Raw genomic sequence first — 27,362 nt, 5'->3', positions numbered from 1 at the left:
TGACGTTCAGCGAGTGTGATTGCTATGTGAATCTAGCAAGCTGAAGCCGGATCCGGCACACAGTCACCTGCTATTGGGGTAATTCCCCCTTTCTGTGCACGTGACTGACCAGTGCAAGGCCAAAATGGACAACAAGTGCTTCTGTGCTGGCCTACTGTAAATATCATCTAAAAAACAGACCAATATTTACAACCACAATTTTAGTTTAAGTTGTACCGATACTAGTATTGGAAACAGCCCAAATACAGCACAAAAATGTTGGAATTAGTATCGGCAAATACTAATAAAAAATATGCCGATGCCATACAGTATGTACTTCATGTCTGTATTTCATTTCCAATCATCATAAAACTACAGGAGAAGATGAAGAAGAAGATTACTTCTGCTGCCATGTAGTGTTGTGTACCAAAACATAGTGCCGTTTGGGTACATTTTCCGACTTAACTTAGTAACCACCACGAATAAAAGCGAACATTTTGATGCTTTCTTTTCCTCCCCCTTTGTGTAATGTCAAACAGTTGATCTGATTGTAGAGGTGAGAGGAGCAAGTGAGGCAAAACATTCAATATCTGGCTTACAGATGAGGACAATGCTCGCAGTCTTTTCATGTAAATCCTTTAATGCTGATTGCAGAAAACAAGCTATTTTTTTATTTTTCTTCAAACGGTATGGCATCGGTACAATATCAATACAGCATCAATATCATTTGCTAATATGGTATCGGTGCATTCAAAATCTACACCAGAAAACCATTTAAAAAATGATGTCTTCAATTACCATCCGGAAACATAAATGAAACACAAACAGGGTGTCTGAGAATCAATAACATATTACTATTATTAGAGTTTTAAACATGTTTTTTACTCTAGAATGGGACTAAATACATACAGTGATCCCTCACTACTTCATGTTCGAATTAAGAATTCTGAATTAAAAAAGAAATAAATACATGTAAAAATATAGAAATGGAAATGATAATTGATTTAATTGTGTGTATATTTTTACATAAATATGAAATACAGACAATATATTTTTAAAAGTATTTCGGTTTTCAACCTCAGCTTTACTGGAATAAACTCTCATTTTAGTAAAGTACAACCTATGGGTGATGTGACTTTTGAGATATGAGCAATTATTGTCACCATATTTTTTGCTTTGACTTGAGAGCCAACTGTGTGTTGGCTGTCTAGTCAAGTCACTTAACAACAATCAGCAATTTGTGAGTATATCTAAGTATAAATGGACAATCTTTTTAATGTAATTGTCATTTCATTAGATCAACATTGATTTTTAGATGGCTCAGTTGCCTGCAGTTGTATTGCGTTTTGCATGGTCTTGATGGTTTCTGTCACCATAGCCTGACACTGGTGGTAATGAGTCCACGCTGAAAGCTTGAATAGCAAACTCACAGCCCACAACTGTAAAAAAATTCTCGCTTATCTTCCCCTGCAATGGCCTCTGCTCCCCTTGTTTACTTTCCAGACGCTGTGCAGATGGCTGCTGACTGTCAGGAAAAACTACCGCATGGTTCTGTACCACAACTGGAGACACGCCTTCAACGTGTGCCAGTGCATGTTTGCCATGCTCACGGTAAACGGAAGACTACAGTGCTACAGTCAAGAATACTAATAGTTGAACAGAACACAACAAATTGTTGTACAACGGAACAAATATATAAGCTCATTAGGGGTGTTCATGCAGTTTAGTAGAAATTGTAATTATATTAAAATTAGCAAATTACAGTGGGATGAAAAAGTTTCTGAACCTTTTGGAATTTCTCACATTTCAGCATAAAATCACCTTGTCAAAATCAGACAGATGTAAAAAAAGTGTCTGCTTTAACTAAAACCACCCAAACATGTATAGGTTTTCTTATTTTCATGAGGATAGCATGCAAACAATGGCAGAAGGGGGAAAATAAGTAAGTGAACCCTTTGCCTAAGGAGACTTAAAAGCAATTGAAACCAATTTTTACCAAACAATTTAAGTCAGGTGTGTGCCCGATCAATGATGAGTGGTTTAAAGCTGCCCTGCCCACTATAAAACACACACCTGGTAAGAGAAGTATTGTCTGATGTGCGTGCCAGTCTCGGTCAAAAGAGCTGTCTGAAGACCTGCGATCAAGGATTGTTCATTTGTATAAAGCTGGGAAAGGATACAAAACAATCGCTTAAAGTCTGGATGTTTATCAGTAGACAGTCAGAGAAGTTGTCTACAAATGGAGAGAGTATGGCACTGTTGCTTCTTTCCCAAGGAGTGGCCGTCCACCAAAGATGACGCCAAGAGTTCAGCGCAGAATAATCAGAGAGGTAAAAAAACAACCCTAGAGTGTCTGCTCAAAACTTACAGAAATGACTGGCACAGTCCAATATCTCTGTGCACACATCAACAATATGTGAAACTATGGCCAAGAATGGTGTTGATGGGAGGACTCCACGGAGGAAGCCACTGCTGTCTAAAAAAAACATTGTTGCTCGTTTAATGTTCGCAAAAAGGCACTTGGACATTCCACAGAGGTTTTGGCAAAATATTTTGTGGACTGATGAAACCAAAGTGTAATCGTTTGGGAGTAACACACAACGTCATGTGTGGAGGAAAAATGGAACAGCTCACCAACATCAACACCTCATCCCTACCATGAAGCATGATAGAGGAAGCATCAAGATTTGGGGCTGTTTCGCTGCCTCAGGGCCTGGACAACTTGCAATCATTAGTGGAAGAATGAATTCAAACGTTTATCAGGATGTTTTGCAGGGAAAACCTGAGGCTGTCTCTTAGACAGTTGAAGCTAAAAAGAGGATCGATGCTGCAACAAGACAATTATCCAAAACACAGAAATAAATAAACTTCAGAATGGTTTCAGAAGAACAAAATACACGTTCTGAATTGGCCAGGTCAAAGTCCAGACTTGAAACCCATTGAGATGCTGTGGCATGACCTAAAAAAGCTACTGACTGAACTACAGTAGTTTTGTAGAGAAAAATGGGCCAAGATAAGTCCTGACCGAGGTGCCAGACTGATCTGCAGCTACAGGAAGCGTCTGGTTAAAGTTATTGCTGCCAAAGTGGGGGCCACAAAATATTAAATGTGATGGTTTACTTATTTTTCCCCCCTTCTGTCATTGTTCGGGGCAGGGCAGCTTTAAACCACTCATTAGTGATTGGGCACACACCTGACTTAATTGTTCAGCATAAAAAATGGTTTCAATTGCTCTTTAAGTCTCTTTAGGCAGAGAGTTCACTTACTTATTTCCCCCCCTTCTGTAATTGTTTGCATACTATCCTCATTAAAATCTGAAAACCTATAAATGTTTGGGTGGTTTTAGTTAAAGCAGAAACAGTTTTTTTCATCTGTGGGATTTTGACAAAGATCAGATCACATTTGATGGTGATTTTATGCAGAAATGTGAGAAATTCCAAAAGGTTCAGATACTTTTTCATACCACTGTACACCGTTTTAGCAAACTGCATTGAAATACTATATTTTGCAAGAAAAAAAAATCACAATTTTCAAGTATTATAATAATTATAATCTTATAATAATTATTGTCTTATACATTATCTATAAAATTTTATTCAACTCCCACTAGAACAGGTCAGCAGATAGAGATTTATTGGTGTGCGATGTTAATGGGAGAAAAATGTTATTACATTACCATTGATCAACAGTGAAGCGCTTCTTGGGAATGAATTACGAATAATGAAAATCTGTGACTGGAATTCATAACATGGCAGAGTAAAATATGTTTCACTTAAAGTCATCACGTCGTTTTTCAAAGGCTGAAATGCTGTCACTTTAAACGCTTAGTTGTTGGTGATAGTTGACTGAGTAACAAAAAGTGTATTTGAATTTTTGCAATTGGAAGTTGTACAGCTTTATGGATATCACTGGAAGCAGCTTGTGAATGATGCACCTCGGTGAACTCCTTCCTAACATTTTTCCTTCGCTGACTTGTTATTACTATTAGTAATTAATTTTTTAGTCAAAACTAATTAGCACGACCATTGACCTTTAACTTATAATTAGTTAGTATGTTAATTAAATCTAGCTGGTATGAGAAGTGTTCAATGGGTGGAACAGTTTGGTTCATGTCATAGAATTTAATCTTATTTGACGCTGATAGTTTTTATATATGTCAATTTATATAATAAGACGTGACAATACCATTAATTGTGTACATTCAGTGTACATTTTTGGGTGTGATTTATCCAATCAGACGGCCGGCTTCCAGGAGACACTGACAGAAGTAGAGATCTTAGCACTTATCGTGGGTTGCGTGTGTCACGACTTGGACCACCGGGGCACCAACAACGCTTTCCAGGCCAAGTAAGTGTCTCAGCTTTACCCAATGCACGTCCACCTACATACTGTTGATGTGTATTGCCATCAGCAGCCAGTAGGTCAGCAAGAGTCTCTTAAAAAGTTGTGTAAGACTTACATAAGTGCTTAATTGACAAGGAAATTGCTACGAGTGGGTGACATTTGTGCTTAATTGCTTTGTGTTTGCTTATGTTACTGTATTTTTATTGTGGATGAATAGAAACAACACTAAAATGCTTCCTCTATAAATCTTAAACTCACTTTGCAGCTTGAAGTGCTGTTGACATTGCACAGATCAAGAAAAGAGACATTTGTTTAGTCCATAATCACTTGTAAACATGATTAATATAAATTACTAGTGGTTGTTAACCTTGCTAAAGGTACTGAACCCCAAAAGTTTCACATGTTGATTCACCGAACCCTTCGGAATTACCGTATTTGCCCGAATATAAGACGGTGTTTTTTGCATCGAAATAACACTGAAAAAGTGGGGGTCGTCTTATATTTGGGGTGTAGACATTATACCCATTCTTGATGCTAGATGGCGCCAGATATCATTGAAGCAATGTTCTGTCATGACAGATCACAGCTACTATCAAGTTTAACCAGTTTGCATTATTTTATTGCAATGTTTTTCCTTATTCAGATTGGTTCAAGACTACAGTTACAGTTAGACTTCACTTTGATGGTTAATGCAGTTATTGCAATTTTGTTGGTTTATCACAATAGATTGGTTTATTTACATTTCAAAAACCAGAAGATATTCATTTACGAATGTGATTGCACTTTAGTTTACACATTTAAATGTTCAGATATTAAGATTTGAATGAGGCAAAATAACATGCTTTTTCTCTCAAATATATTGTTATAATCATTTGTTTCAGATTTACTGTAATTATTTTCTGTATAAAAATTAATTTGGAGTTCAATAAGTCTTTTTTCAAACTTGAGTCTTGAAAAAGACGTGGTCGTCTTATAATCTTATATTCGGGCCAATATGGTAGATAATGAAGCAATTTGGTACAAATTTAAAACCAATATATCTAAGCTAGCAAACTAATCATTTAGCAAATTTCTGATCAAAATTTTTCTCATTTTGACAGAATGTTTTTGTCAAAATTTGAGACAACGCTGCCCATTGGTCTGTTGTATTCCCTCATACCAGGTTCGAGTCAACCTTCAACTGAGCAAACCAGTTCGTTCTCCCATCAGATCGAAGATTAGCAGTTAAAAGAAATGGGTTAAGCCTGTAAATTGGGTGCAAACCAGTCTAAAACATGGTCTAAAAAGCCACATTGCCTAGATTTAATTAGTGTATGAAAATAGGGGTCTGCGTTTCTTTACCTTCGCCGAATCCCTGGGGTTCAATCGAACCCAGGTTAACCAGTGCATTAGAGTGTCTATTATTCGTACAGCGAACCCAAGGTACTGTGTGTTCTGGTTCATCATTAGGGCCCTCGCACCAACTAGTGCGAGAGCCCTATTGGAATGCAAAGGATTATTAGGGCTGGAGCACCAACATGGTGCGAAGGCCCTATTGTTCTGCAAAGGATTATTATTATTATTTCTTCATGGCAAATGAAAATGGCCCATTTGGAGGTCTTAACATGCTCAAAAACTCACCAAAATTTGCACCAACATGCGGATTTGCGAAAACTTCGATATTTTGGCAAAGTTGTGAAAAAATGTTAAAAAAGGGCTCAGTGGCCCCCCCCCTAGAATTTAAAAAAAAAAGGCCTCTCCATTCAGGTTTTTTCAACGTAGAACGATAAAATTTGGGGAGTCGATACCTTGGGCCAAAATGCTTCAAAAAATCTCCTGCACCCATATTCCAAACCCAACAGGAATTCGGGTATTTTGGATTGAATATTGAAAAACATGCCATTTTTATCGAAAACCAGGGTGCACGTTTGAGACCATTGCGCCAAGGCAGTTGGATCCTCCTCAAAATTGGTGAGACTCTTCATTAGACATATGAGATGTTAAGTTATCAAAATGGTGAGTTTTCCTTCACGGGCCTGACCTGGGCGGAGTACCGAAGTCGGGCTTATTTGGGGATTAGGGTTAGGGTTTAGGGTTTGGGTTTCTTCAGGGCAAATGAAGATGGCCAATTTGAATTTCTGAACATGCTCGAAAGCTCACTAAAATTTGCACATATCAAAATGGTGAGTTTTCATTCACGGGCCTGACCTGTGAGGGTGTTTTTGTTTTGTGTTAGGGTTAGGGTTTAGGGTAAGGGTTACGGCTTAGGGTTGACACTCTGCTGCTTCTTCTGTGGGAGAAAAAAAATACTATGTACTTTTCAATGAAATATATTAGGGATAAAACTACTTCTGTGGGATAAAAAAATACTATGTACTTTTCAATGAAATATATTAGGGATAAATTGGTTCAGCTGATGACAGCAGTGAGGAACTGCTATGACTCATTAACGCTGTTGCTTCACACTCTGCTACTTCATCTGTAGGAGAAAAAAAAGATACGATGTATTTTCCATCGTGCCAAAGTCTATGGGGTGTCAAAGTGGGACATTTTTTTGACAAAACACCAAATTCAGAAAAAGACTAATAACTCCCCCATACAACATTCAATCTTTTTCATATTTGGCATGTACGTGATGTATCCCAGCCTGATCTCGACTTCATTGAAATATCACCTATTAGGCCTGGCGCCCCCTCCTGTGAACAGGAAATGGCCTTTTTTACGAGACCGACTCCTCCTGGAAGGGAAAAAAAACCTAACAAGCCCCCAGAAAAGTCAACGAAAAGAAATTAGAGAAATCGACACAGGACTCCCGAGGGTCCGTTGAGTCCTTCTTGCAGGGCTAGTTATTAGTTATTTTTCATGGCAAATGAAAATTTGGGGGCATTAACATGCACGAAAACTCACCAAAATTTGCACATACATGTGGCTTCACATAAATTTTGATAGTTTTTCAACGTTGCAAAAAAACGTAACAAATGGCTCAGTGGCGCCCCCTTGAATTAAAAAAAAAGGCCTTTCCCACCAGAGTTGTTCAACTTAGAGGAATGAAATTTGGAGAGTCAATACGTTGTGCAAAACCGCTTCAAAAAGTCCTTTGCATCCATATTCCAAACCAACAGGAAATCGGTTATTTTGGATTGAATGTAAAAAAAAAAAGCAATTTTAGTCGATATACAGGGTGCACATTTGAGACCTTGGCGTCTCGGGAGTATGTTGGATCCTCCTCAAAATTGGTGATACTGTTCGTGAGACATATGAGATCTTAAGTTATCAAAATAGTGCGTTTTCATTCACGGGCATGACCTGGGCGGGGTGTCAAAGTCGGCCATTTTTTGGGCCACACGCTAAATTCAGTAAATGACTAATAAGTCCATAATACAAGATTCAATCCTTTTCATCTGGCGTGTATGTGAGGTATCCCAGCCTGAACACGACTGCATTGAAATATTACCCATTAGGCCTGACGCTCCCTGCTGGGAACAGGAAACTGCCTTTTTTACGAGACAGGCTCCTCCTGCAAGGGAAAAAAAATCAATTGACCTCTAACCTGCATCAGGGGAGCCTTAAGACACGTGTATAAGTGCCTGAAGAAAATTATTGAGGTTCGTTGAAGGAGAGGGGTCCAAACAGGAAAGTGAAAATGACCGTTGCCATTTCGTCTCGCCACAAATTCTGATCAGTCATAACATGGCACATATACAACATATCTGTGCCAAACTTCCCATGCTTGGTGAGAGTTGTACCCTGAAGGGTCCTGTAGGGGTTATTAGCATCAACTCTGCAGCACCAACTAGTGGCAACAGAAAGTCACTCATTTTACTTGTGCATGTCTGGTTCATTTCAGGTTATTCATTGTAGTTACAAGACCTTTTGTAATACTGCATTTTAAGGTTCATGTCCACACGTCGCTGTTTGTTGCTGTGACGATCCTTTGCTTGCCATTAAAAGGAAGTAGATTTCTTCAGGGAATTAGTCAGTTTATAGAGCCACAAAATTTCGCACACTTGGTCAAATTGGCCCAATTAGAAGATTCATTTTGGTTTTGAACAAGGGTGTGGCTGCACAGCTCAGTAGTGCCTACTTTTTTGTGGGACCCTCTTCAATAGGGGTTTTTTCTCCTCGGTGTGTGTATGTATTTTTAATCCCTCAAAAAAGAGGCGAGTTTCGAGCAAGTTAGGTTCTCGTGAGAGGGGGGACGATTTGCCACCACACTGACCTTCGTGCTGTCCGAGTTGCGTGACGTCCGAGTTGCGCCATACTGCGACTGCCCGTTCAGTCCTGATTGCAGGCCTAGTTCCAATTTAAAATGCCGGTATTGTATTTAAAGCATAAGAGAGTGGTAAGACTTTTTTTGGTTATGTTTTTTTAAACATGGTTTCTCTATTACAGTGGGGCAAATGAGTATTTAGTCTACCACTAATTGTGCAAGTTCTCCCACTTGAAAATATTAGAGAGGCCTGTAATTGTCAACATGGGTAAACCTCAACCATGAGAGACAGAATGTGGAGAAAAAAAAAACAGAAAATCACATTGTTTGATTTTTAAAGAATTTATTTGCAAATCATGGTGGAAAATAAGTATTTGGTCAATACCAAAAGTTCATGTCAATAACTTGTTATGTACCCTTTGTCGGCAATAAGGGACGCCAATCGTTTTCTGTAACTCTTCACAAGCTTTTCACACACTGTTGATGGTATTTTGGCCCATTCATCCATGCAGATCTCCTCTAGAGCAGTGATGTTTTGGGGCTGTCGTTGGGCAACACGGACTTTCAACTCCTTCCACAGATTTTCTATGGGGTTGAGATCTCCTTTGTTGCCCTGGCTGTGTGTTTGGGATCATTGTCATGCTGAAAGACCCAGCCACGTCTCATCTTCAATGCCCTTGCTCATGGAAGGAGATTTTCACTCAAAATCTCTCGATACATGGCATTCTTTCCGTTACACAGATCAGTCGTCCTGGTCCCTTTGCAGAAAAACAGCCTCAAAGCATGATGTTTCCACCCCTATGCTTCACAGTGGGTATGGTGTTCTTCGGATGCAATTCAGTATTCTTTCTCCTCCAAACACGAGAACCTGTGTTTCTACCAAAAAGTTGTATTTTGGTTTCATCTGACCATAACACATTCTCCCAGTCCTCTTCTGGATCATCCAAATCGTGAACCGCAGACGGGCCTGGACGTGTACTTTCTTCAGCAGGAGACAGGATTTGAGTCCTTGGCGGCGCATTGTGTTACTGATAGTAGCCTTTGTTATTGTGGTCCCAGCTCTCTGTAGGTCATTCACTAGGTCCCCCAGTGTGGTTCTGGGAATTTTGCTCACCGTTCTTGTTATCATTTTGACGCCACAGGGTGAGATCTTGCATGGAGCCCCGGATTGAGGGAGATTATCTGTGGTCTTGTATGTCTTCCATTTTCTAATGATTGCTCCCACAGTTGATTTCTTTACACCAAGCTTTTTGCCTACTGCAGATTCAGTCTTCTCAGCCTGGTGCAGGTCTACAATTTTGTCTTTAGTGTCCTTCGACAGCTCTTTGGTCTTGGCCGTAGTGGAGTTTGGAATGTGACTGACTGATGTTGTGGACAGGTGTCTTTTATACCGATAACGAGTTAAAACAGGTGCCATTAATACAGGTAATGAGTGGAGCCCCGTTAGACCTCGTTAGAAGTTAGACCTCTTTGATAGCCAGAAATATTGTTTGTTTGTAGATGACCAAATACTTATTTTCCACTCTAATTTGGAAATAAATTCTTTAAGAATCGAACAATGTGATTTTCTGTTTTTTTCCCCACATTCTGTCTCTCATGGTTGAGGTTTACCCATGTTGACAATTACAGGCCTCTCTCATCTTTTCAAGTAGGAGAACTTGCACAATTGGTGGTTGACTAAATACTTACTTGCCCCACTGTATGTTTATTTTCACCTTCTGTGGGTAAGCCTGGAACATAAAGCTCATGATAAATAGGGGTTCGTTGTCCTAAAAGTGTTGCTGAGGATGTATTATGTAAATGATATACGTATACACATACCCACATCTCATACACTTGTGTAATCTAATGACATCCAATACAAGAGCTATATCATAAATTCAGCCTCTACACTGATACTAATGCTCGTTGTCGGTGAGTTATAGTATTCATTTACATTATTGTTTATTATTGTGTTGGATATTATATAATTTTCTGAAGCATAATTGAATACACAAGCTGCAAAATTAGAAAGGGCTCTCATTATAATGCAGTGCGGTACTGCAGTAAGCAGCCGTAGTACTAGACACTGTATAAGAAAAGGGGTTTTATGTTTGGAAAGGAACATTTTTTAATGCAGATTGTAAGGATACTATCAAAAGAAAAACATGTAAACAAGCAGACCCAAAAAAACAATGAAAGTAAATGATGTTGTTTCATGTGTTTTTGCGTATACCAGAACAGGCTCGGCTCTGGCTCTGCTTTACGGGACCTCAGCTACGCTTGAGCATCACCACTTCAACCACGCCGTCATGATCCTGCAAAGCGAGGTGAACTCGCTTTCGCTTGCCTTGTTCTTATTCTTCTGCTGCAATGCAGTGCTCCAGATGTTCTGCTCAAGCCAATGACTGCACTACCAACACCATATTTGTTTCCATTTAAACTTAGTGCAGCATAGCATTGACATTTGCGGTTCCCACAGGAGGAACTCCATGTTTGACATGATGTTACCCGACAAACACAAACATTGATGATAATAGCTGCAAAGAAAATAACATATCCTCATGTTGGCAGCTGGGACAAATTGAAAGCCATCCATAATGTGCAACGTTCTCGTAATAGTTCATAGTTGCATCTGTCATTTATTTGTTTTCCCAGTCTACTTTCATTAACAAACATAGTTGACGCGCCTGAAGGCAAACATGCGGCTACTGTAATAATATGTGACGCAAGTAAACGAATAGTTTACGTTGCCCTCAAATCAATGCAATTACTGGGGTGATAGATTTAGTGGTAATTGGTTGGGCAAGAGAGAGACATTTTATCAGGTGACTGGCTTTTGGTTTTTTTTGTAAAGTTGTAATTAAAGACGGAGCAGCAGAGGCTTAGTCGCCTTCATTATGCTGACAACACTAAGCTGACAAATGTTTTCTTGGAATATCCTAATGGTTTCTCCTGATACCACTTTTGAACTAGAGCTGTCCTATTAGCATATAAATGAATAGCGTGGCTAATTCGAAGAAAGGGCTCAGGTTTCTAACTGCTAGCTTGCACAAAATATTAATAATAATATACACTTTTACACAGTCCCTCGCAATGTGTGTGGCTTTTTTGGTGCCATCTCTCAATTTGCTTTATGACAGAATGTGACAAGTACTTTATGAATGCCTTCAGTTTAAAAGAAAACTAATCAAACTAATCGAGTTGGGTGCAAATTAGAAAAGTAATTCACATCCTCTCAATATTTTTTCTCTCATTACTTGTGTAATCGATCTATCGGGGATCTTAGCTATGTAACTACTCTGCTTTTTTAATAATTCTTTTTAGAAATATAAAACTGTATTTTAATGAATGTTGGCGTAAAACCTACAGTGCTGAAACTTAAAATGAGTACCGTATTTTCCGCACTACAAGGCGCATCAGAGTGTAAGGCGCATCTTCAATAAATGGCCTATTTTAAAATTGTTTTCATATACACGGGGTCCCCGGGTTACGAACGAGTTTCGTTCCTACGCTGGCGACATAACCCAAATTTCCGCATAAGTCAGAATTGACCCTTGAAGTACCTCTAAATCTCAAAATAACAATCTAAAAAGACCAAAAGTATTGTATTTGTTATGGTCCGTGACTGGAATACAAGAATTCAAGAGCAGACAACAATTGAGGGGATGCGTACAAGAGTTTATTAATACCAACAAAACAAACACGCGATCGCGGAAAAAGGGGAATAACAAAAACGGTCCGTGACAAGAGGTCGACGGGGATCAAATAACACTAAACTAAGCAGTGGGCAGAGACCCAATAAGATAACAAAAAAAAACACACTCATTACCTGCAAAAGGTAGAGAAATCAAAAAACAAAAAACAGCTGACGAACAAGCTAGCAAAATACAATGAGCCTCGAAAGTACAAGTGCCTAATGGTGATCAGCAAGTTAATACCTGGGCACCCTTGCTTGTGTTGCCTGCGTTTAAATATGCAGCTGATGAGCATTGGATGCACCTTCGTCCAGGGAACACTGCCCACACTCTGAAATGAAAAAAATGACAAGCAGCCGAATGTGACAGTATTTTGTTTAATGACGGAGGATACACTGCCCTCTGGTGACAGCTTTAGGTCTGGTTAGACTGTCGCCTTACATGACCGAGGAGCAGACTCAGACGTCTGACATGGATAAAGGATAGCTGCAATCTGGTTTGGCCCACATAAGGCTGTAAGTTGTTTCAGCTAATATAAGTTTGTGTATGCATTTGTAATTAAGTTAAGAGCTACAGTTTGTAGAGTTATGTGTGAGCGATTTGCTATTACAATTTTAAATACGTTAGCATTCGTAGCATGTAAACTAGCGGGACTTTTCGTTAGACAAATTAGGCTAATTTAATCTAATAAATTTACTGTACATATTAATCAGACTCGATGGACGTTTGAACACCAATTGTTTTGTGTCGTTTTTTATTGTTAAAATGCGTTTCGTTTTGAACGTGAGTGTACATATGTGTGTTATAGCGTGACAAATTGCCAAAAGTGAAATAAGTAAAAAGCTTCAAAAAGCACAATTGCATGATTTGCTGTCTGTAAGGCTGAATAACTTCAAGTTTAGTGAGGACAAAACATGTCATATTAATTCAATTAAATTCAATTCAGTTTTATTTGTATAGCCCTGGATCACAACAATGTTGTCTCAAAGGGCTTTGCAGAGGCAATATGATACACAATCAGAAACAGCAAATGAAGCAACAAAGATGAATAAATAAATTCAAGTCCTGGGTATCCCCGATCCTTAGACCCTCCATGTCAGCAAGGAAAAACTCCAAAAACTCCAAAGTCTTTGGGAGAAAATGAGAAACCTTGGGGAGTACCACAGTCAGGAGAGATCCACTCCCAGGACGGATAGACAGGAAGCCCCAGGACTGCTAATGGGAATTAGCAGGCGAAGTTACAGTCCGTAAAGATGCAGTGGAGTAAAGGAACAAGAAGAGGTCCATCTAGCCAGATGAGACGGGGGTAGCAACGAGGACGTCCATCCAGCCAGGGGTCCGGGCAGTCAGGAGGCTGCAGCTGAAAAATAGCCCCTCCCCAGAGGGGAGGGGGGAAAGGGGACACCGGGTGACTAGTGATGAAGAGACTAGACAACTAGATATTAACATTGGAAAATAGAAATAAACTAAGATAAGTGGTAGGTAGAGTGAGAAAAAGGAGATAGAACTCAGTGGCTGTACTTCTCCCAGCTTTATAGCTTCTATTGCAGCTTAGACTAAACTTTGAGTATACTCCGACTTCAACTAGCCTGACCATAAGCTTTGTTGACTAGGAACGTTTTTAAATCTAATCTTAAATGTGCAGACTGTCTCGGCTTCTTTAATATTAGCTGGAAGCTGATTCCATAAAACAGGGGCTTGGTGGCTAAAGGCTCTAGCTCCGACAGTACTTTTAGAAACCCTGGGAACTACCAGTAGACCTGCATTCTGAGAGCGGAGTGTTCTGTTGGGGCGGTATGGAACTTGTTAATAAAGTCAAGTAAAAAAATAAGATACTGTAAGGTACAATAAGGTACTGTTTATGCGACATTAAAAAAAAAAAAAAAAAAAGGACGAGAGACAAAATGGCGGACAAGACTCAAGTAGAAAACACGTAAATCGAGTACGTCCTAACCCGGGGCTACCTGTATATGGCGCACTGCATTATAAGGCGCAGTAGTAGCAGTAGTAATGGTTGGGGTTGCGTTATACATCCACTAGATCAGGGGTCCTCATCTGCCGGGTCACGGACCGGTTCCGGTCCGTGGCGCATTTGCTAGCGGGCTGCACAGAAATAATAATTTATTAATGACCGCATTCCGGCCGAATTAACCCTGTGCCCCTGTTTAACACACCAATATCTCTGTCTACTCTAGATATAATACTACAGGATAGATTAGTGTGGTCGTAGAAATCCATTGGTTGGACTGCTAGCAGTACATCTTGTTTTGTGTATATAATATATCTATGGGCGCTTGTCCTCGATAATAACGTATTACAAGGCCGCATGCGCAGCACATTTTTTCCGGAAATAATTAGCCCCCACATGAGCGAAGATGACTGGAAAACAGACGTCTTTGGAGATATTTTTTACGGCGAAAAGGGCACCTGACGAGCCAGAAGATGAGCCTACAACCTCGAAGACCCACGAACTGCGAAGGAGTGGATTCGTGACCCGTTTGTGAATCAGCCGAGTGATTCGAGCATGTCTGTGCAACAGGAGGATCAGCTTGAAGAGATCGCAAATGACGGCAACCTTAAACGTACATTTGAAACAACAACTTAACCGAGGTTCTGGATTAAAGTCATTCCGGAATATCCTGACTACGCTACGACAGCATTGAAAACCTTGCTACAATTTCCATCATCGAATCTTTGTGAAGCGGGCTTCTTAATTAATGCTTAACGACAAGGCAAAGTCGTTAATGGTGAGAGAGCGGTGTGGAGTTGTAATGTGCAGCTAACATGGCAGGATGTATCTGAGGAGAACTTTTCTATATGTCCTGCCATGTTCAAACGTAAGTTAATATTCCTTTCTTTGAAGAAAGTTTGTAGTGTTTACTTTGGAATCGCTGCATTTGCGGCCATGTTTAACGTTACGCGTTGCAATTTTTGATAGGTTGCAAAATTTGTCAGAACACCAGTCCGTGAAAAAAAGACCCAAATAACACCGGTGCGTGGTGCAAAAAAGGTTGGGGATCCCTGCACTAGATGGTGCTGCGCGAAAGGAAATGTCATGCCATGATTAACCAAATTGATCCATATATAATGTGCATTGGATTATAAGGCGCACCTAAAAGCCTTAAATTTTCTCAAAAGCAGACAGTGCGGAAAATACGGTAATTAAGGATACTGAAACAAGAGTGATAATATTTTTTCTAATGTGGCAGCAATACACTTCTGTAAATGTTAAGTCCAATCAAAATGTTGGTCCTTAAAAAAAGCCAAGTTCAATGGCAAAAGCTGACAAGCACATTTTACGGAAAATAAAAAAATAGTGTCAAAATGAAGACAACTAAAACAAGGTAGTGTCAACAGGGTTGAAGCCAATTACCAGCCCGTACAGATTTACACCATACAACCCACATTTGATTAAATAAACTGCTTTTGAATTTGAACTCTAACTTGGCTGAATTTATATACCACTTATCTGTTTGATTTCTGTATGAATACTCATTGTGTCACATGACTTTGCAGGGTCACAACATCTTCTCCAACCTCTCATCCACTGAGTACAGCAACCTTATGCAACTACTCAAACAGTCTATTCTGGCTACAGACCTCACGCTTTATTTTGAGTAAGTTGTCCGTTATATTTCTAATGACAAGACTAGATGTAGTACAGAAGGGGCTACACATTACATCACATCATTGACCGAGTTTTCAACCTGTTGTCTTATTTTGGTTTACATCGCCCCCTAACGGATTTTATGTGTTTTACACTCCCCTTCAGAAACAGAAACACTTTTTTTGAACTGGTCAACAAAGGGGAGTATAACTGGAACGTGAAGGCTCACAGAGACATGTGCAGGTGAACTCTGCATTGAAAAATGTGTCCCTAGTTCAGAAATAAAATGGAAATGAACACAGATTGTCCTTTTCCCTGTCAGATCCATGATGATGACAGCGTGCGATCTCGGCGCTGTCACCAAGCCTTGGGAAATATCCCGCAAGGTGAGCCATTTCGGGGTCACCAGGGATCCAAATGTGTTTCTAGAGTTTTCATCAAACCCTTGTTGCAGGTGGCCGAGTTAGTAACCAGCGAGTTTTTTGAGCAAGGCGACAGGGAGCGATCAGAGCTGAAGCTCACACCATCGGTAAGTGAATGAGAAATGGAAAAAAAAAATTAAGATCAGTTCAGTTTAAGTTTATTGTCCCCTAAGAAGGGGAAACTTGTCTTACAGCAGGTTAAGCATACAGATAACACAACCACTCATACACATACAATAAAATAACACAGACTACAAATTTAAAATGCCAGAGACAGTTTTGCATCTAAGTGCAAGAATTGTGCAAATTTAGCAAGCGAATTGCACTGGGTAGGAAGGAGTTCTTTGTCCTATTTAACTTAAAACAAAGGACTCTGAATCTCCTGCCTGAAGGGAGGACCTCAAACGAGCGATGAAGGGGATGTTGTACACAATTCAGGATGTGTTTTGCCTTCCTCATGACCTGCCTCTCATAAATATCTGCTAATGAGACCTGTGGACAGCCTATTATCTTACTGGCGACCTTGACAATATGGTTGATGTTATTTTTCTCCTTCATGCTAATTCCTCCATACCAGGCAATAAAAGCAAAAGTAAGAATCGATTCAATAAAAGATTTATAAAACAAGGACAAGATAGCCTTATCAACGTTAAAAGAGTTAAGCTTCCTTAGGAAGTACAATCGTTGTTGGCCCTTTTTGCAGATAGACTCTGTATTTGCATCGAATTTGAGTTTACTGTCTATCACAGTACCCAAGTATTTATACTGATCCACCATCTCTATACTGTTACCTTTTATGCTAGTTGGTTGAGGAGGAGCAGGTTGGTTTTTCCTAAAATCTACCAACATATCCTTAGTTTTAGAGGTGTTAAGGTGGAGAAAAGATCTATCACACCAACTAACAAATTTGTCGACCACAGGGCCATGCTGGGATTCATGTTTCTGGAGTAGACTGACAATGACTATCATCAGCATATTTCAGGATGTGTCTGTTGCTATACTGACTCCTACAATCATTAGTGTAGAGAATAAATAGTAAAGGTGAGAGTACACAACCCTGAGGGGAGCCAGTAGAAGAGACCCGTCTTTCAGAGAGACAACCATTTACTCTAACTCTCTGTGTTCTGTTTGTTAAAAAGTCCATTATCCAGCACACAAGATTACTTTCAATAGTAAATTCTGAAAGTAACTTACTAACTAAAACATGTGGCTTACTAACATGTTTTAGTAACTGAAAGTAACTTACTAACTAAAACATGTGGCTTACTAACATGTTTTAGTTAGTAAATTACTTTCAGAGGGATTGGGGATCAGGGATTGCAACTAATACTAAAACCTAAAATGATCTGTGTTTTGTAATGCAGTACCATATTCCAAATAATGACTGGATATTGGATTCAATGTAAATAAAATTATCACCAAACCTTTCATGCATGAATAATATATATAATAAATTATAATTAATTTATTATTAATTAATGAATTATTATGAATTATTAATTAATAATTCATTAATTAAATGTAGATAAAATTGTATTAATTATATATATAATAAATTATCATTCATGCATGAAAGGTTTGGTGATAATGTAAAAATTTTAAATAAAAAATAAATAAATAAATAATAATAGGAATAATATAAATTGAAAAAAATATATATATAATTACTTGCCTTATTTTTATGGCTGGGTTGAAACAAAAGCGGGGGTGCGGTGTCTGTAAAGGGGGGTCTCCAGGGTAAAATGGACAAATTAAAAATAGTTCAGGGGCTTAATGTGCCATGATTGCTGCTATAGCAGCATATAGACATATTGGTCTATCAACCACAAGTTCTTTTGGCTTAAAATACAGCAGTTTATTTAAAATAAGGGTGCAAGAGCAGAAACTGCTTTTTCAGACTTGTCTGTGTTTTCCGCCATTTATATATGTGTGTGTATAGTAGGCTATAGTATATAACTAGGGTTGTTCTGTTCATGTTTTTTGGCTCCCGATCCGATCCCGATCGTTTTAGTTTGAGTATCTGCCGATCCCAATATTTCCCGATCCGATTGCTTTTTTTTTTTGCTCCCGATTCAATTCCAATCATTCCCGAATTTTTCCCGATCATATACATTTTGGCAATGCATTAAGAAAAAAATGAATAAAACTCGGACGAATATATACATTCAACATACAGTACATAAGTACTGTATTTGTTTATTATGACAATAAATCCTCAAGATGGCATTTACATTATTAACATTCTTTCTGTGAGAGGGATCCACGGATAGAAAGACTTGTAATTCTTAAAGGATAAATGTGACTTCGTATATTGTGACTAAATATTGCCATCTAGTGTATTTGTTGAGCTTTCAGTAAATGATACTGTGGCCATTTAACTGTTCTGCCCAAATGCATGATGGGAAGTGCAACCATGACTGTGCGTAGTGGTACCAATTGATATATCTTCTCTGCGTTGGGAAATAACATAGGGTGTTAAGAAATAGATCAATTACTACCTTTCTTCCCCTCATTTTACGCTGCCTTTTAGCTCTATACATAGGTAAAACGGCGCCATTACAGATTGAACGCGACAATGCGTGAGTGGGTCGTGCAGCGCATGAGTTAATTGTGTTAAATATTTTAACGCGATATAATTACCGCCGTTAACAGGATAAATTTGATAACCGTACTTTAAGCCTAAACTAAAGACTCTGGATGAGTGTAACATATTATGTCTGTAACGTTAATTAGAAAAGGATTTAATTAAAAAAAAAAAAAAATACAGTATATTAAAAAAGGCACATCCGATATTTTTTTGCCGATTCCGATACTTTGAAAATGACGTGATCGGACCCAATCGATTGGGATGCCGATCAATCGGGACATCTCTATGTATAACATAGGTTTATATATGTACTGTATATATGGCAAAAAACACTCAGGTGACTTGAAATTCCACTCTGAGACCCCCAATTTGGTCAAATTTCAAAATTGACCTATATGCATGTGTTATACATCACTGGAAAGCATAAAATGCCCTGCAACGTCAACAACAATGGCGACCTACTAGTTAAACTAATTTTACAAATTGTATAAAAACAAAAACATTAACAGGGGTTTCGATATCAAATTATTTTAACTTTACTTACTTTACAAACGTTTCTTTTAAGAACTAAAAGTCTTTCTATCCGTGGATCCCTTTCACAGCCTATTCAAACTCTGCAAATATCAAACATGCTTAAAAATCACACATATACACAAAAAAAGAACAGGGAGACCATTCAAACATACATTCAGGACTCTTGGGAGAGCCTAAATATGAACAAAAAATGTATTTTGGGGGGGGCTTGTGGTAAGTCAAATTTTTTTCAATTTTCATGTCATGAAAGTCAATCAAAAAACACATTTACCTTTCAAACATCCATCAGTCCACACTTTTTTCTTGTGGGCCCATCTAAATGCTTTAATTTTTTTTAATTGCTTCAATCTGAGCTGCTGATGCTTTATGAATACAACTTACTGTTTGATTATAAGGCTTTGAAGGCCAGCTCTTTTTTTTTCTAAACCATTTTTCAGGACTGAGAATCTACGTGGACATTTCTCACGGCCAACAGCAGCCTTTTTTATGTGCAATTAAGCACAATGACTAATCAAGCCAGGCCATATTGCCCCCCGTCCCCCCATCCCTACACCATCGTCCTCTTGATGTCAACCTAATGCGTGGGAGTTGCAAATGAAATATTAACTTCTGCAGTGAGTTGTAGTCGCTATCTCTGAAGTGCAGCCTCTTGGTAAATGCAGCAGAAAAAAGAAGTGGCAGAAAAAAATGAGAAAAGAGTGATTTTTGTTGCCGTAAAGCCAATTGGACGTTTGCCTCCATCCATGAGACTGGAACGTAACGACTCACTTTTGTCTTTGGGTTTTAGGCAATTTTTGACCGCAATAGAAAAGACGAACTGCCTGGTCTTCAGTTGGAGTGGATTGACGGAATTTGCGCCCCGCTCTATGAGGTAAGCTTGTCAAATTAGAAAGAAAAAAACACGACTCCTAACACAACTGTATAGAGTGTAAATCCTTCCCATGGTCCTTAATCCGTTGACCACCCACCCCCGCCCCTGCTGACTTGAAGCAATAAAGCCTCCGCCTACTTCCATTTCAGATGTAATCCCGCCAACACGTCCCTCATTGAATAAAAGCCCTCCAAGGTTAAACAGATGCTTTATGTGCATGTGCCTGCAATGAAAGAAACCATCTGCGAATCACACTGTATTTCTTCAGACAGTTGTCATTGACGGAGAAGGCGATGCTGTACAATCGGAGCATGAGGAATCAGAGCTGACGTTCCGTATTAGTTCACTCTGATAGGCTTGTTGAAGGGAGGGAACAGACAAAAAATCTACATGGGTGTATACCTAATTTCATATGTCATCAAGTTGATGGCTGCTAATGACGACAGTAGGCATCCAATATATTGTGGCTAGCAGCAGCAAGGTTCAGTGGTATGAAATACCACATATACACATACAGTGGGGCAAATAAGTATTTAGTCAACCACTAATTGTGCAAGTTCTCCCACTTGAAAATATTAGAGAGGCCTGTAATTGTCAACATGGGTAAAGCTCAACCATGAGAGACAGATTGTGGACCCCCCCCCCCCAGAAAATCATATTGTTTGATTTTTAAAGAATTTATTTGTTTTGGGGCTGTCGTTGGGCAACAGGGACTTTCAACTCCCTCCACAGATTTTCTATGGGGTTGAGATCTGGAGACTGACTAGGCCACTCCAGGACCTTGAAATGCTTCTTACGAAGCCACTCCTTTGTTGCCCTGGCTGTGTGTTTGGGATCATTGTTATGCAGAAAGACCCAGCCACGTCTCATATTCAATGCCCTCGCTGATGGAAGGAGATTTTTACTCAAAATCTCTCGATACATAGCACCATTCATTATTTCCTTTACACAGATCAGTCGTCCTGGTCCCTTTGCAGAAAAACAGCCCCAAAGCATGATGTTTCCACCCCCATGCTTCACAGTGGGTATGGTGTTCTTCGGATGCAAGTCAGTATTCTTTCTCCTCCAAACACGAGAACCTGTGTTTCTACCTAAAAGTTGTATTTTGATTTCTTCTGACCATAACACATTCTCCCAGTCCTCTTTTGGATCATCCAAATGCTCTCTAGCGAACCGCAGACGGGCCTGGGCGTGTACTTTCTTCAGCAGGGGGGACACGTCTGGCAGTGCAGGATTTGAGACACTCGCGGTGCATTGTTTTACTGATAGTAGCCTTTGTTACTGTGGTCCCAGCTCTCTGTAGGTCATTAACTAGGTCTCCCCGTGTGGTTCTGGGATTTTTGCTCACCGTTCTTGTTATCATATTGACGCCACGGGGTGAGATTTTGCATGGAGCCCCAGATCGAGGGAGATTATCCGAGGTCTTGTATGTCTTCCGTTTTCTAATAATTGCTCCTACAGTTGATTTCTTAACACCAAGCGTTTTACCTATTGCAGATTCAGTCTTCTCAGCCTGGTGCAGGTCTACAATTTTGTCTCTGGTGTCCTTCGACAGCTCTTTGGTCTTGGCCATAGTGGAGTTTGGAGTGTGACTGACTGAGCTTGTGGACAGGTGTCTTTTATGCCAATAATGAGTTAAAACAGGTACCATTAATACAGGTAACAAGTGGAGCCTCGTTAGACCTCGTTAGAAGAAGTTAGACCTCTTTGACAGCCAGAAATCTTGCTTGTTTGTAGGTGACCAAATACTTTTTTCCACTCTAATTTGGAAATAAATTCTTTAAAAATCAAACAATGTGATTTTCTGTTTTTTTTTTCTTCCACATTCTGTCTCTCATGGTTGAGGTTTAACCATGTTGACAATTACAGGCCTCTCTAATCTTTTCAAGTAGGAGAACTTGCACAATTGGTGGTTGACTAAATACTTTACTTGCCCCACTGTATAGTTGATGTGTGCATAGAGATATTGGACTGTGCCAGTGATTTCTGTAAGTCTGTAGCAGACATTCTAGGGTTCTTTTTTATCCCTCTGAGTATTCTGCGCTGAACTCTTGGCGTCATCTTTGGTGGACGGCCACTCCTTGGGAGAGACGCAACAGTGCCAAACTCTCTCCATTTGTAGACAACTTCTTTGATTTTCGATTGATGAACATCCAGACTGTTAGAGAAGGTTTTATAGCCTTTACCAGCTTTATACAAACCAACAATCCTTGATACCAGGTCTTCAGACGGCTCTTTTGACCGAGCCATGGTGCACATCAGACAATGCTTCTCATCAAGAGCAGTTTATTTTAAAGAGGGGTGCAAGAGCAGAAACTGCTTTTTTAGTCTTGTCTGTGTTTTCTGCCATATACTAGTATATACACACATCTACATGTTCAAATTAATGTAGGAAACTGTGTAGAATTTCAGCCTTTTGTTTTATTTACATAAATTTAAATTATAAATACAGTATTCTAATGTGATGAATGTTCATTAGTTCATTCTTAAATACATTTTAAAAACCCAATCTTTCTTACCCGATTCCGATCCTTTCTATAATGAACAAAAGTGGAAGGATTTCATGTTGGTCCTTGCATCCTTTCACTTTTCTAAAAACGGCCGTCAGAGAAGAAAAATTGGACACGCTTGGGTTAAAGGTCTTAAAGCAACACTAGGTAACTTTTCAACTTTTATGAAATATTTTTATAACATTTTTGATGATTTGTCGACTGACAACTAGTTAATTGACACCTCTTTTATATCTTGAGGGGGTCTGTATCGCTTTTACTGGCACTAATTAACGTTGCGGAGGGTGGCAGGAACTCTGCCACACAAAAAAACTACAAATCTGCTGAGTGCTTTACTGCTTACGTCACTTCCCATTCATTTTAAAGATGGAAGTCGATGCGAACGCTTGCACGTGAAGTCTGCAAAAAATGGCAAAGCAGCAAGGGTGGGAGTGGTCGGCGGTCCGGTGGGGGAAAACGATACAAAATTGAACGTTTCTATTTTTATCATGATCATATGCTATAGACCTCACTCACCAACGTCATACAATGACGTGTCGCAGTATCCGGCCACCATATTGTCTATCATTGTTTATCCGTATTCTCAATGGTTTCAATTTGTCGTGCAATTTATAGTGCAATTCATGGAAGCCCCGGTGCTTTCAGACGCTGTAAACTCATTGGATGCGTTGCATAAAAGGTGTTATGTGGAAAAGCTTCAGTCTATCCATTCGCCAGATCCATATTTGATGCCTAAATCGATATTTTTCGACCCGCTGTCTTCGCCGTCTCTGCCTGACATCTGCTACCCTGATATCTACAACTATCTTGTCCACAGAAACTCAGCCTATTCTCACGAAACTTTGAAAAACTTTAAGAGCAGCACTCTAAGCAACATTACCCCGTGTGACCCTTTACTTTCAATTTTCTAAAATGGCGACAATCAATTAAAAAAAAAAATTGACTGCGATGGCCGACGCTTCAAGGACAGGTGGATATTGGACTATTTCTTCAATACAATACGCAACAACGGTGTCTGCCTCATTTGCAAAGAGACAGTTGCTGTTTTCAAAGAGCTCGATGTGACGCGATATTACCAAACAAGACACGCTGACATATACAACATTACAAGGAAGATACGCAGCGAGAAATTATAGCAACATGAAGCTAGTTTAATTTCACAGCAGCAGTATTTCGCAAGAGCCCGAGTGTCGAAAAAGAACGCCACAAAGGCGAGATTGTTGAAATTATGAATTAAAAAAAAATAATAAAGCAAATGTGACACACAGAAGGGCTTGCTAAAAATTGTTTAAATATATTGTTCTACGTAAATCAGCCACGGTAGCCCCCCACATTTTTACCACACCAAATCTGGCACCCTTTGCAAAAAGTTTGAACACACCTGTTTAACTGATGATCCGTAGACGAGGCCAGCTTCTTTCACTTGATACCATCTAAATATTATTTAAAAAATAATGATGGCGGAAGAAATAAACATCTTGAATATGAAACTTTATGTTGTCAGCGATTAGCCTCGCAATGATCTTAATAGTGGTTGTCAGCCCAAAACCCTCTAAATATATATTAAATGCATCTTACCAGGTATAAAATGACTACTACATAGTCTGTGGTGATCGTTTGGTGCCCAGTTTTCTCGTCGAATTGCAGCAGTCCACCTCGCTGTCCTCTCCGGGTCTCTCGGAATACGGTAGAACTTCATGTCTCTCCGTCTATCTTCTCTGTTACTGCAACCAACCGCCACACAAGCCTTCACCATTTTGATTATTAATGTTAACGAGCAGAAAAACACGCCATAATAGGAGGAATTTACGTAGCGGTCATGCGAAAACACGACGAGCTGACGGACAATATGGCGCGGAGGCGTGGTTGTGATGTCATGTGAGTGGGGTCTATTGTTTAGCCACAACTGGATTCATTACCTCATTATTATTCATCCTTCACACTGCGGCTGGAACCAGAAATGTTTAATCCATCTGCAGGCGACCGAGATATCAGGATTTTACGACACTGTGCGCTGGTCACTACCGCTTTCGTCGACCTGCGTCGCTAAAATCGACCAAAACCGAAAAGTTATCTAGTGTTTCTTTAAGTGTTTTAAATAGCTGTAGCAAACTCTGTCCCTAAAAGAGTTAAGTTGGATATAAAAAAACATGGTTAGCACGTACTGTAATTGTTCTTTTCATGCACTGTGTGGGGTGGTACAGTCCACCTCTGCAAGGCGGAATGCAAGCGGCCTGTGAGAGAACGCGCGTTTGCCAATGACGTCAATGAGGCGGGTGGCCTCCCCTCCCGCTGCGTGGGCGACTGAAGGCGTGTGGAGGGGAAGCAGACGAGACGAGATGTGGAGCACGCGCGGCCGTCACAACCGGTCAACACAAATAACGTCCCGTCGCGTTTATTCAATTAGGCAGCACAAGTAAGAACGCATTCGGGTTTTTGTGTTCAAAGCATCAAAGCGGGCGCGTTACCTGCGCGTGGGTGTTTGTTAGCTGATGTTTGGTCGTGGATGCTGATGTGGAGCTCACTATCACGCTGACGCCAATTAAACTGGGGAGGGAGATGTGAGGCGGTGGATGGGTGGGTGGAAGGTCTCCTTTTTGATCTTGCTGATCTCTTTCTCCCGGTGCTCCGTGGAATATTAATCCTCCCGCCTTATATAACGGGTCTGTGCCTCTCCCTCACTCTTCCTATGTGGAATAATGACAACGTTACATGGTGGATGTGTATGAGATAGAAACGCAGAATGTATTCTGAACTGAAGCTTTGAATGCGGGCCATATTCAATGATATTCTCATAATTTGCTAAAGTGCTAAAATCAAATTGGGAAGCAGGCCACAGTTGGCCCGCGGGCCGTAGATTGACTCCCATGTATTAGGGTTTTTACTTTCTGTAATTTAGTCAGTTTTTTTTTTAAAACGCCACACAGGTTTGGTGAGGTATTTTTTTCTTTTAATAATACCGTATATAAGACGGCCCTGATTATAAGACGACCCCCTCTTTTTCAAGACTCAAGTTTGAAAAACGACTTTTTGAACACCAAATTAGTTTTTATGCAGAAAATAATTACAGTACATCTGAAACAAATGATTATAACTAGAGATGTCCCGATCGATCGGCATCCCGATCGATTGGGTCCAATCACGTCATTTTCAAAGTATCGGAATCGGCAAAAAAATATCGGCCATGCCTTTTTTTAATATATATATACTGTATATATCTTAATTAAATCGTTTTCTAATTGTATTTAACGTTACAGACATAATATGTTATACTCATCCAGAGTCTTTAGTTTAGGCTTAAGGTAGGGTTATCAAAAATATCCCGATAATGGCGGTAATAATTTAAAAATGTGTCACATTAAAATACTTGACGCAATTAATGTATGCGCTGCACGACCCTCTCACTCATTGTCGCGCTCAATTTGTAATGACGCCGTTTTACCTATATAGAGAGATAAAGGCAGCGCAAAATGAGTAGAGTGAATTTTGACAGCCTTTGGAGCCTTTCTTCAATTGGCTAAAGCCTTGCAATCCCTCTCCCTATGATTAGAAATATCATGGGAAGCAATGTGGGGAAGCAAGGTGGCAATTGATCTTTGTCTTAACACCTTAAGTTATTTCCCAAAGCAGAGAAGATATATCCATTTGTAGCACGACGCACAGTCATGGTTCCACTTCCCATCATGCATTGGGGCATGGCTGCAGTATCATTTACTATAAGCTCAACAAATACACTAGATGGCAATATTTAGTCACAATATACAAAGTCACAAGTCTTTCTATCCGTGGATCCCTCTCACAGAAAGAATGTTAATAATGTAAATGCCATCTTGAGGATTTATTGTCATAATAAACAAATACAGTACTTATGTACTGTATGTTGAATGTATACATACGTCCGAGTTTCATTCATTTTTTTCTTAATGCATTGCCAAAATGTATATGATCGGGAAAAATTATCGGGAATGATTGGAATTGAATCGGGAGCAAAAAAAAGCAATCGGATCGGGAAATATCGGGATCGGCAGATACTCAAACTAAAATGATCGGGATCGGATCCGGAGCAAAAAAAAACATGATCGGAACAACCCTAATTATAACCATATATTTGAGAGAAAAAGCATGTCATTTTGCCTCATTCAAATCTTAATATCTGAACATTTAAATATGTAAACTAAAATGAAATCACATTCGTAAATGAATCGCTTCTGGTTTTTGAAATGTAAATAAACCAATCTATTGTGATAAAACAACAACATTGCAATAACTGCATTAACCATGAACGTGAAGTCTAACTGTAACTGTAGTCATGAAACAGATCTGAATAAGGAAAAACATTGCAATAAAATAATGCAAACTGGTTAAACTTGAGAGTAGCTGAGCTGAGCAAGACACTGAACCCCACGTTGCTCCTGGTGCTGCGTCACCAGTAGGTGGATGGCGAGATAGTGTAAAGTGCTTTGAGCGCCTTTAAAGGTGGAAAAGCGCTATATAAGTATAACACCATTTACCATTTACCTTCTATCATGACAGAACATTGCTTCAGTGATATCTGGCGCCATCTAGCTTCGTGAATGGGTATAACGTCTAGACCGCGAATATAAGACGACCCCTACTTTTTCAGTCTTATTTCAATGCAAAA

The 27,362-nt window shown here is 39.5% G+C and overlaps 1 protein-coding gene across 3 annotated transcripts in view; it reads left to right on the top strand.

Moving 5' to 3' along the window:
- pde11a (phosphodiesterase 11a) overlaps positions 1 to 27,362 on the top strand; it is an 84,622-nt gene that overhangs the window by 48,805 nt on the left and 8,455 nt on the right. For 2 of the 3 annotated variants that reach the window (XM_057853277.1, XM_057853279.1), the window contains 8 exons: positions 1,483 to 1,590; positions 4,217 to 4,326; positions 10,731 to 10,821; positions 15,706 to 15,806; positions 15,962 to 16,039; positions 16,119 to 16,182; positions 16,251 to 16,325; positions 20,127 to 20,210. In XM_057853277.1, the coding sequence (XP_057709260.1) occupies positions 1,483 to 1,590; positions 4,217 to 4,326; positions 10,731 to 10,821; positions 15,706 to 15,806; positions 15,962 to 16,039; positions 16,119 to 16,182; positions 16,251 to 16,325; positions 20,127 to 20,210 (711 nt within the window). Of the gene's footprint in view, positions 1 to 1,482; positions 1,591 to 4,216; positions 4,327 to 10,730; positions 10,822 to 15,705; positions 15,807 to 15,961; positions 16,040 to 16,118; positions 16,183 to 16,250; positions 16,326 to 20,126; positions 20,211 to 21,707; positions 22,035 to 27,362 lie in introns of those variants that run through there. The other variant, XM_057853278.1, reaches the window with a different exon arrangement.

This window comes from Corythoichthys intestinalis, chromosome 12 (genome assembly GCF_030265065.1).
Source record: "Corythoichthys intestinalis isolate RoL2023-P3 chromosome 12, ASM3026506v1, whole genome shotgun sequence".
NCBI classification, from domain to species: Eukaryota; Metazoa; Chordata; class Actinopteri; order Syngnathiformes; family Syngnathidae; genus Corythoichthys; species Corythoichthys intestinalis.
Note: the sequence above shows the minus strand (reverse complement) of the source record. Positions and strands in the feature narration are given on the sequence as shown.